Genomic DNA, 9,923 nt, shown 5'->3' with positions numbered 1-9,923 from the left:
CACAACTGAGGAGGCAGAGGCAGGTGGGTATCTGCTTTTTTGAGAAAAGGTCTCTCTGTGTAATAGCCCTGACTGTCCTGGTACTCAGAAATTCACCTGCCTCTGCCTCCTGAGAGCTGCGATTAAGGCGTTGCTCTACCACTCCCAGCTGGCTCCCCCTTTCTGAGGACTAGGGGAGGGGATAGGGAGGAAGCTAAAATTGGGGTGTAAACCGGGCATGGTGGTGCGCGCCTTTAATCCCAGCACTCAGGAGGCAGAGGCAGGTGGATCGCTGTGAGTTTGAGGCCAGCCTGGTCTACAAAGCGAGTCCAGGACAGCCAAGGCTACATAGAGAAACCCTGTCTTGAGAAAATAAATAAATAAATAAAATAAAATTGGGATGTAATAGTAAGAGAGTAATATCAAAAGAATGTCAGAAACAGAAAAGGGGAAGCTACTAGGCTTGCCTAGTGTTTATTCTAACTACAGGTATAATCTTCAGGGTTAGAGTCACATTAAATCTTTTCTGACAAATGAATTATCAGTAATAACTTCATGTCCCACTGTATCACATTAGAGACGCATTTTCTACCATTTCTAGTACTGTGGCCCTATGTTTAAAGTGACTTGGGGGTGATACTGGGGACAGACTGAATGTATCCTAATGCTCTGCTTTACTTTAAGCCTTTCCATTGAGACAATCTCACCATACTGACCTCTTGGTTTCATACACTGTGTAGCCCAGGGAGACCTTCAACACATGAGAAGTCCTAGTTCACATTCCAGTTCTGATGCGAAAGCTCTACCTGACAAAATCAGGCATTTTCTTGGCATAACCTTGGGTATTTTATTAAATTATTAAAAAAAAAAAAATTACACCCTGTCTGCCATTCCCCGCTTCTCCTGGCTGGGAAGGCCTAAGCACATTCATGGGCTCCTTGTCAGGAAGGACACAGGATTTCTTCACAAAGACTCACTTTTCACCAACAATGGTTTGGCAAGTCCTCTACCCTACTCTTGGAACTTCCTGTGTGTGCCACGAGGTCCACTGTGATCTACACGCAGACATGCCACACATACAGAAACCATCTTAACTTACTCTGTCAGGGGAGCCAAGCAACAAGCAAGTCCCTTGTACAGTCAACATCTTTTAGAATTAACAGCCCATGCCTGGCACAAGTGGGACTGAAAGTGGTGATGGTGTGTTCGCTCCCATCACACCCCAGAGCTCTTCCTGCCTTGGGATGGCGCCCTCACCCTGCCTCCCTCTGCTCCAAGCATTGTTCCCAACGCCTTTTTCAAACACCATGTCTAGAGACGAGCAGGAGGAATTCAGCAAAGTAACCAGTCAAACAGTAAAGGATCAAAATCAAAAGCCACAAAGCAAACTTGGTGTATATTTTTACAACAACAGAAAACAAACCCCAAACTAAACACTAACATAATACAACCCAGGGACGAGGGCACAGCAGACTCCAGGGAAAGCTAAGTCTTTACGGAGGACTGCTGAACTGGCTAGGACCCTGCTGTGCAGGGGACAGGACAAGGAACTGTTTATCTGGAAGATGTCGCATTCCTGCCCCAGGACCTGCTTGCAGCAAAACAGGCAGGACACTTTCTTATCTTCACACAAGAGCAGGAGGCTACACTCCCAGGATTCAGGCAGAGCTCTTCTTGGGTTTTGGTGGACTCACTGGCTCTTTTTCTAAGCTGCTTGTGCTCAAACCAACAATGTCCCAATTTCTGGGTGAGATTTCCAGTCTCAGTGTCAGCTGCAGTTCCGTAGACCACACCAGAGTGGGAGGTGATGCCAGTAGCTAGCGCAAACCTAAGAGATCTTCCCTTTATCCTTGAAGGCTCTTAGTTAAGACCTTGTTCCTAGAAAACAAATTTATTCCTGGATTCACTGTTTATTCATGTCCTTTCCCCCTTTTTCCCCCTTCCCCTGAGGCTGCCCCCAGGTCCTGACGGGGTCTCAGATAAATCAGGTTTGTCCCAAACTCCTAAATCCTCCCAGTCTACAGATCTCTAGTGGATTACAAGTGTGCCACCCACCCAGTTAAGAGGAGTCACCAAAATCTCAACCTTTAAAATAGACACATTGTAGCTGGGTGGAGGTGGCACAAGCCTGTAATCCCAGTATTTAGGGAAGCTGAGGCAGGAAGATCTTCTGTGAATTGGTTCAGTGCCTCCACCCTACAGGTCCTGGGACTCCAATTCAGGCCATAAGGCTTGGCCGTGGTTACCTTTATGAACTGAGCCATCTCCCAGCACAAGAGACCAAGCCTAGCCTAGCCACACAACACAGATCGGAAGGCTGTTAGCTAGGCTTTGGCAAGGGGGTGGCAGAGGCAGGCGGATCTGCATAGCAAAGGCCAGCCCTATAAACACATCCCCACGGAATTTACTTACATGAGCAAAGCAACACTGAAACCCAGATCTACAAAATTGCTCTCTCCCCCAGGAAACTTCAAGTCAAGTGCCCACAGTCAGGATTGCGGGCACAGCACTCACCTATGGACACACTTGGGGCACAGCATGTTGTCCTCCAGATGTGGGGGTGGAAAAGTGCAGGCCGGAAGCAGGAAGAGAGCAATGACTTTTCCTTTCTTATCAGGTACCCACGCTTGTCCGGCATGGAACTGCAGCCGAGCCCAACCACGTGTGTCCGAAGAAAAACTTCTCCCGTGAACCACACACCACATTTCCCCTGTGGAAGCAAAGAGATTTTACATGATCACAGTGCAGCCACACACTCAAGCACAAGAGTGATCACAGTTTCAGCTTAGACTCAACGGCACCCTGAAACACCAGCCCTGAGAAGACTGGGAATCCAGCCCTTTTCTCAACCCACCTTGTTCCCTGCCACAAAAGGGTGCAAGAGACCTTCAGGCTATAGGGCTGTACATGCAGCACCATGGTACAGTATTTACTTAGCCTGCAGGAGCCTGCACATCACAAGTACACCAAAGAAAACTGCCAGAAGGTGGTGGCAGTGTTCGCCTTTAATCCCAGCACTAAGGAGGCACAGGCACGCTGTGAGTTGGAGGCCAACCTGTTCTACAGAACTTAGTTCCAGGACAAAGTTACAGAGAATCCTGTCTCCAAAAATGAGACACAAGCTGGGCGTGGTGGCACACATGCATAATCCCAGCATTCAGAAAGCCAGACACAGGCAGGATCTGAGTTCGAGGCCAGCCTGCCTCATGAAACAGGGTATCGCTATGTAACTACAGTAGTCCTAGAAGTTAAGAGATCTATCTACTTCTGTCTCCCTTGGGTGACCTGCGAGAGCAAGAGCTGTCTGTCTTTCCAGCCTTAGAATCTGACTGTACTGCCCACTGCAGTTTTTTGAGACAAGGTTTCTCTGTGTAGCCTTGGCTGTCCTGGACTAACTTTGTAGACCAGGCTGGCCTCGAACTTACAGCGATCCCCCTGCCTCTGCCTCTCGTGTGCTGGGATTAAAGGGGTGCACCACCACCATCCAGCTGCGGGAGGGTTTTTGTTTTTTTTTTTTACTACATTTTTCCTTTCCTTTTTTTTTTTTGAGACAGGCTCTCTGTGTAGTCCTGGCTGTCCTGGACTCGCTTTCCAGACCAGGCTGGCCTCGAACATTTTTTTCAAGACAGGGTTTCTCTGTGTAGGCTTGGCTATCCTGGCCTCATTTTGTTGACTAGGCTAGCCTCAAACTCAAACCTGCCCGGCCTCTGCCATGCCCCGCCAAAGTGCCAGGACTAAAGGCGTGTACCACCACATTGGGCTATTTTTCTCTATCATTCTTTTGAAAGTCTCCTGTAGCCCAGGTTGACCTCAAACTCCAATCCTCATACTCAGACCCTGGGATCAAAGGCTTATGACAAGCGTGATGACTTATATCTATTTTGTAACAAGGAACTGGAAATTGTCAAATGTCACCAGCTTAACAGATGCCAAGAGATTTCTAGTCCCAATCCCAGAGTTATTTTTCCAACCTGTACTTGAAATTCTTTTTTTTTTTTTTTAAAGATTTATTTATTTATTATGTACAGTGTTCTATCTGCATGTATACATGAACAACAGAAGAGGACATCAGATCTCATTATAGATGGTTCTGAGCCACCATGTGGTTGCTGGGAATTGAACTCAGGACCTTTGGATGAGCATCCAGTGATCTTAACCTCTGAGCCATCTCTCCAGCCCGAAATTCTTTAATCAAAGGGGAAGAAATGACACCAAGCACATTGCTTTTTGCTTGGTGTGTGAGTAATTTGAAGTAATTCTCACAGGGTGATTCCCTGGACCAATAACCTCATTCTATATATTGCTTGGGTAGCTGACAGAAATGCAAGGCAAAAGGAGGCATGCCTGGGCTATACTTTACAATCTTTATCTCTGGGCTGGAGAGATGGCTCAGAAGTTAAACGCACTAGCTGCTCTTCCAGAGGTCCTGAGTTCAATTCCCAGCAACCACACGGTGGCTTACGATCATCTATAATGAGATCTGGTGCCCTCTTCTGGTGTGCAGGAGTACAAGCAGGCAAAAACACTGCAAGTGGATCTTTGGTCTACAAAATCAAGTCCAGGACAGGTAAGGCTACACAGAGAATAACAAAAGATGGGCATCATGGTGCACGCCTGTAATCCCAACACTAGAGAGGCAGAGGCCAGTGGATCTCTGTGAGTTTGATGCCAGGCTGGTACACAAAGAGAGTTCCAGGACATCCAAGGCTATTATTACACAGAACCCGGTCTTAAAAAATTAAAAACCAAATTCTCAACAAATATAAGGTCTCAGGTCCTACTCATGATGGGACTCAGAAATAACAGGATGGGTGAGGTGCAGGAATCACCACCAGTGCTTGTGACAGACTCTAAACTTGGACTTACCATAGGTCTCTGGTGTTTCGCTGGACTGCGCGGCCTCGACCCGCTTAGCATTGGCTGCAATTCTGGCCCAAGATGCCAGCGCTGCCTCAGAGGCAGTCGAAGTCACAACAGTGGTGCTGACTTCCTCATAGAGAACGGGCGGATCAGTCAGGGCAGGTACCTGTTCGTCTGGTCCTGGTACAGGGACCACTTCAAAGGGAACTGTCTCCTGAGAATACGGCTCTCCCACCTCCTCCATCTTCATCCTCACCCCAGATCTCTTCATTCTGGCCTCTTTTGCAGAGTCAGGAACATTCTTCAATTCGGGCTAGATTATAGATAATGGGAAATATGAAGAGCTGACAGCTCAGTGGGTAAGACACTCACCGTAAAAAAGGCTTGAATTAGAATCTCAATAGCCCATATATAAAAGCTCTATGAAGTGGCTCACATCTGTAATTTCATTCTAATGTTCCTACAAGCGGGGTGGGAGGTGGAACCAGAGATCAGCGTGGGTACATATAAACAAAACAAAAAGGGGGGTTAGGGACTGGGGTGCAGCTCAGTGGTAGGCATGCATTAAAACCCTAGATTCATTTTCCAGCACCAAAAATGAAAAGGACTTTACTTAGTTTTATTACTTCATGATCTCTTCAAATTAGGGACAGTGGGGGCCAAGACGATTCCTCAATTTACTTTCTGACCAGGAAAGAGCTTTTTGGAAAAACCAAACTTTTCCTTCTAACAGCATCTCTTAAAATACAAGCCGACAGCAGGGTGTGGTGGTGCACATCTTTAATCCCAGCACTTGGGAGGGAGGCAGAGGCAGGCAGATCCGTCTGGTATAGGATAGCCAAAAGTACAGAGAAACCCTGTCTTGAAAACCCAAACCAAACCACAAGGTTACATGGTGGGCATTGCATGCTTACAATCTCACCTTGAGTTTGAAGCCACTTTGTTTTCACACACTGACCGCCAGGCTAACACTAAATAGTCTCAATAAATGAATAGTTACCATTTGCTTCGGGAAAGCCCTTGCAAGGAGTCGTTTATAAACCTGTAATTTCTAAGACAAACAACAACAAAAAAGAATTGTTAGTGAAAGTTTGGTTTCAACACTCCTGCTCGCTCAGCAAAAGTCCCCCACTGGGCCCCACCTGGCCTTTGCTGCTCAGCTTCAACTCCTGGCACCACGCCCGCAAAACATCTCGGTGAATCTGGTTCACTGGGGGCAGGTGTTCAGGAAAAGGAGGAACTGGTACCTTCCTCGGAGTGGGAGCCGGAGTCTTAGTGTCTTTTGCTTCCTCCTTTGGTTTACAAGCTGAGGGACAAAAGGAACACAGTCAGGGAGAAACTTTGCACAGCTGTATAGAATTTGAGCCACATGATCACTTTTGGTTCTTTATGTATGGGGTAATCCCCTGATGTTAGAGGCGCATTGAATGACCCATTAAAGATCAAGTAAAGACCCAATAAAGACTCCAGGCGACAGACCTCAAAGCCTGGAGGTTCAAATCCCAGTGTTCTTTGCTAGGCATAAACAATGCGCTCCTCTGAGGATCTCCCAACAAAGAATACAGTTGGGCCTGGGCCTGGTGGCTCACGCCTTTAATGCCAGCACTTGGGAGGCAGAGGCAGGCAGATGACTATGAGTTCGAGGCCAGCCTGGTCTACAAAGTCCAAGACAGTCAAGGCTACACAGAGAAACCCTGTCTCAAAAAACAAAAACAAAACAAAAAATACACAAAAAACAAAACAAAGTTGGTTACTACTCTACCCCAGGAAATTGACTAATGCCTTAAACCTAAGTTTATCAATACTCAGTATTGCCTGGTCCTTAAGAAAATGCCCACCCCAGTCACAGCAACACACCAGCCTCTCGCTGTGCTTCACTTACAATTCTCAATTCTGTAAGATTCCTAGAACACATCAAGGACAGACAGATGGTAAGCATCATTAGAGTGCATGCAGACAGACCACCAGCAACCCCTCCCCCCATCCCTTATCAAGGGTAGGTTCATCCTCAGTTTTAGAAAAAGAGTGCAATGGGTCCTCAGACATTGCCCATTTATTCCCAAACAAAGTGGCTATCCGAGCCATGTCATGGGAGCCTGGTGGTGGAGAATTAGCTTCGGCAGTTGCTGGGAAGCCCCTCCATTGCATGTTTTTAAAAATATCATTTTTTCATTAATTCATTCTTATTACATTCAATTGTTATCCTATCCCTTATATCTTCTCATTCCTCCCTCCTTCCCATTTTCCCCTTACTCCCCTCCCCCATGACTGTGACTGGGGGGGGGGGGTGGACCTCCTCCCCCTGTAGATGCTCATAGGGTGTCAAGTCTCTTCTTGGTAGCCCGCTATCTTTCCTCTGACGGCCACCAATGGACAGGACAGTCTCCACAGTTGAGTGGAGAGTGGGGATTGACTTTCATACAAACTTGGGTGCTCCACTGTATTTTTAAAACTCAGCTGGACCCCAGAGGAAGTACAGAGCTAGGCAAAAAGCAGAATTTCCCTCATCCCCTTTCCACACTTAAGGGAAACTTCTTAAGTGTCTTAGAGGAAGACGGGAACCAAGCATTTACAGACTCTTACCTTTGTCTTTCACTGACTTCTTTTGTTTTTTTCCTGTGGCCAGAGTCTTTGTGGAAGATGTGCTTGGTTGACTCGAGTTCTGGGATTCCACTTCCCTGGCCTCTTCTGTGCTGCTCCGCTGTGGGCAAAAGTGCGTTAGACAGCTATCTGGTGACCTGAGCCAGCACACCCACCTACTGCACATGACCGCCAGGTCATCATTTGAATAAGCAATGTCAGCCCTTAGGTCTAGGCCCATCCAAGGATCTGTGGCCCGATCAATGTACCTCCCACAGCTGATGTCCCTTAGCAGACTCCCAGACATGGCCCAGGCTGCAGGGACACTTCCACTCACGGCCTAGTGAGTGACACATTAGCCTCACTTCAGTTCTACTTCAATTCCTACACCTTACTCCCTTCCAAATCTCAATTCTACCAAGTCTACCACATATCACTTCCATTTGCTAATTACGGGTTTGGTCAATTAATTTCATCTTACTTATTTAAACTACACAAGAAGCAGGGTGGTGGCACACACCTTTAACCCCAGCTCTTGGGAGGCAGAGGTAGCTGGATAGCTCTGAGTTCAAGGCCAGCCTGGTCTACAAAAAAAGTTGAGTCCAGGATAGCCAGGACTGTTACACAGAGAAATCCTGTCTCAAAAAATAAAGTAAACTTTACAAGAGTGGAGCCTCCCTTTCATTGTTGGCACTCAATCATAAATTGGTTTAACTAAGAGAACAAAGAGACTAAAAAAAAAAAATCGCTAAGCCTGGTGCAGTGTGACCCACATTTAGTCTCAGCGCTGAAGAAGGGCAGAGACAGTCTAGGCTACACAGAGAAAACGTTTCTTGAAAACTGAAAAACAAAAAACAGAAAAACAGAATATCGGACCGCTTTAGCAGACACCAGACTAAACACACTCCTTACCTTCACTTACTCTTCACAGAACTTCTCAAGCAGTACTATTTTGAACAAGGAGGACCAAAACAAAACCTCACTAAGTAATAAAAAGACGCCAGGTCAGCTTGCTCCCAAACCTGGGCCCTTTAGCATTTGTATGTTACTGCACGTGTCAGTGTTTTCACTTCCCAATCGACACTAGCTTTACATTGGCATTCAAGACTAACAACTGCACAACCTTTAAAGTATTTACTTTTGGACCTCAGAAAATTTCAACCCGAGAAAGCTGGAAATGGTGGGTTCTTAGGGAGGAGGCCTGCACGGAGCCCAGAGCCTCACATTGCCTTTATTTTTATTTTTTAATATTATTAAATTCTTATTTACTTATATGAGGTTCTATCTCCATGTACACTTGCATGCCAGAGGAGGGTATAGATGGTTGTGAGCCACCATGTGGTTGCTGGGAATTGAACTCAGGATCTCTGGAAGAGCAGACAGTGCTCTTAACCTCTGAGCCACCTCTCCAGCTCCTCACATTGCCTTTAAAAACAAGTTAAAGTGCAGCCGGGCGTGGCGGCGCACGCCTTTAATCCCAACACTCGGGAGGCAGAGGCAGGTGGATAGCTGTGAGTTCGAGGCCGTCCTGGTCTACAAAGTTGTCTAGGTCAGCCAAGGCTACTACAACACAGAGAAACCCTGTCTCGAAAAACCAAACCTCCCCCACCAAAAACAAACAAACGAAAAACCAAAAAACAACAACAAAAAACAAAAGATAAGTTAAAGTACAACAAATTATAATGTCCGTTCTTTTCTCCTCAAAGCAAAGGCCGGCTGTGCTCAGAAACGAGGCTCGAGATCCCATTTAGAAAGCCGACCCACAAGAACAACTCTCACCTTTTGTCCAGCAGTCTCCATCTTCAGATTAGATAAAACCGCCGAAAAGAAATTTCTTCAACCATCCAAATGACCCTTGGCCTCATTCAGCTTTAAAAAAACTCCTCCCACTTCCGGTTGTTCAGGCGGGCCTCTTCCATTCTCCTCCCCTCCTGATCCCGCCCCCAACAAGTCGTGTCGCTAAAATCTGGTTTGTGTCTCATTAAATCACACTGGTCTGTGGTTAAATTATTAGCCTTTTTCCTCTCTGAACTGCTGACTTCCCCACCCCCACCCCAGAGACAGTGTTTCTCTGTGTAGTCTTGGCTGTCCTGGACTCACTTTGTAAACCAGGCTATCCTGAATTCAGAGATCGGCCTGCCTCTGCTTCCGGAAGCCTGCAGCACCACGCCCGTCTGGCTGGCCCCCACCCCCCCTTTTTTTTTAAAGGCAGGGTTTTACTGTCTTGCTGCTTGTAGTCTCAGCCTCGGAAAAATTGCAATCTAGAGGTGCGAGCCGCCACACCCTGTTCCCTGCAACAGTAGATTTGCCAGGGCGTGGTGGCACACGCCTTTAATCCCGGCATTCGAGAGTCAGAAGCAGGCTTGATCTCACTGAGCTCCCGGTCTGCCTGTTCTACACAGTGAGACCTTGTCTCAAAGTAAAAAGAAGGAGGGAGAGAAAACTGTATTACTATGGGAAAGTGAAGTTCCTAGAGAATTCTGGGCCAGCTGTGTGAGCAGAAT

The 9,923-nt window shown here is 46.8% G+C and overlaps 1 protein-coding gene across 2 annotated transcripts; it reads right to left on the bottom strand.

The window, feature by feature from the left end:
- Positions 1–1,823: 1,823 nt before the first annotated feature.
- Positions 1,824–9,219, bottom strand: Dppa4 (developmental pluripotency associated 4). Of its 2 annotated transcripts, XM_051150444.1 has the most exons (7): positions 9,199–9,219; positions 7,423–7,540; positions 5,982–6,145; positions 5,840–5,890; positions 4,846–5,152; positions 2,494–2,689; positions 1,824–1,857 (listed from the first exon to the last, which is right to left on the bottom strand). In XM_051150444.1, exons 1-7 carry the CDS (start codon positions 9,217–9,219, stop codon positions 1,824–1,826), a joined length of 891 nt encoding a protein of 296 aa, XP_051006401.1. The 2 variants fall into 2 exon arrangements, with proteins under 2 accessions (XP_051006401.1, XP_051006402.1); XM_051150445.1 differs by lacking the exon at positions 5,840–5,890 and having other exon boundaries at positions 6,087–6,145.
- Between the last annotated feature and the right edge of the window lie 704 nt (positions 9,220–9,923).

Source organism: Acomys russatus, chromosome 8 (genome assembly GCF_903995435.1).
Source record: "Acomys russatus chromosome 8, mAcoRus1.1, whole genome shotgun sequence".
NCBI classification, from domain to species: Eukaryota; Metazoa; Chordata; class Mammalia; order Rodentia; family Muridae; genus Acomys; species Acomys russatus.
This window is presented reverse-complemented; position numbering and strand designations above follow the sequence as displayed.

What these genes read in the sequence shown, in the direction of transcription:
- Dppa4 (XM_051150444.1), bottom strand. Translation starts at nt 9,219, where the DNA reads ATGGAGACTGCTGGACAAAAG. An exon ending in GGGCTTTCCCGAAGCAAATG is followed by an intron (nt 5,153 to 5,839) that starts GTAACTATTCAT and finishes TCTATAATCTAG; the next exon opens with CCCGAATTGAAGAATGTTCC. An exon ending in TGCCCCAAGTGTGTCCATAG is followed by an intron (nt 1,858 to 2,493) that starts GTGAGTGCTGTG and finishes TTTGTTTTCTAG; the next exon opens with GAACAAGGTCTTAACTAAGA.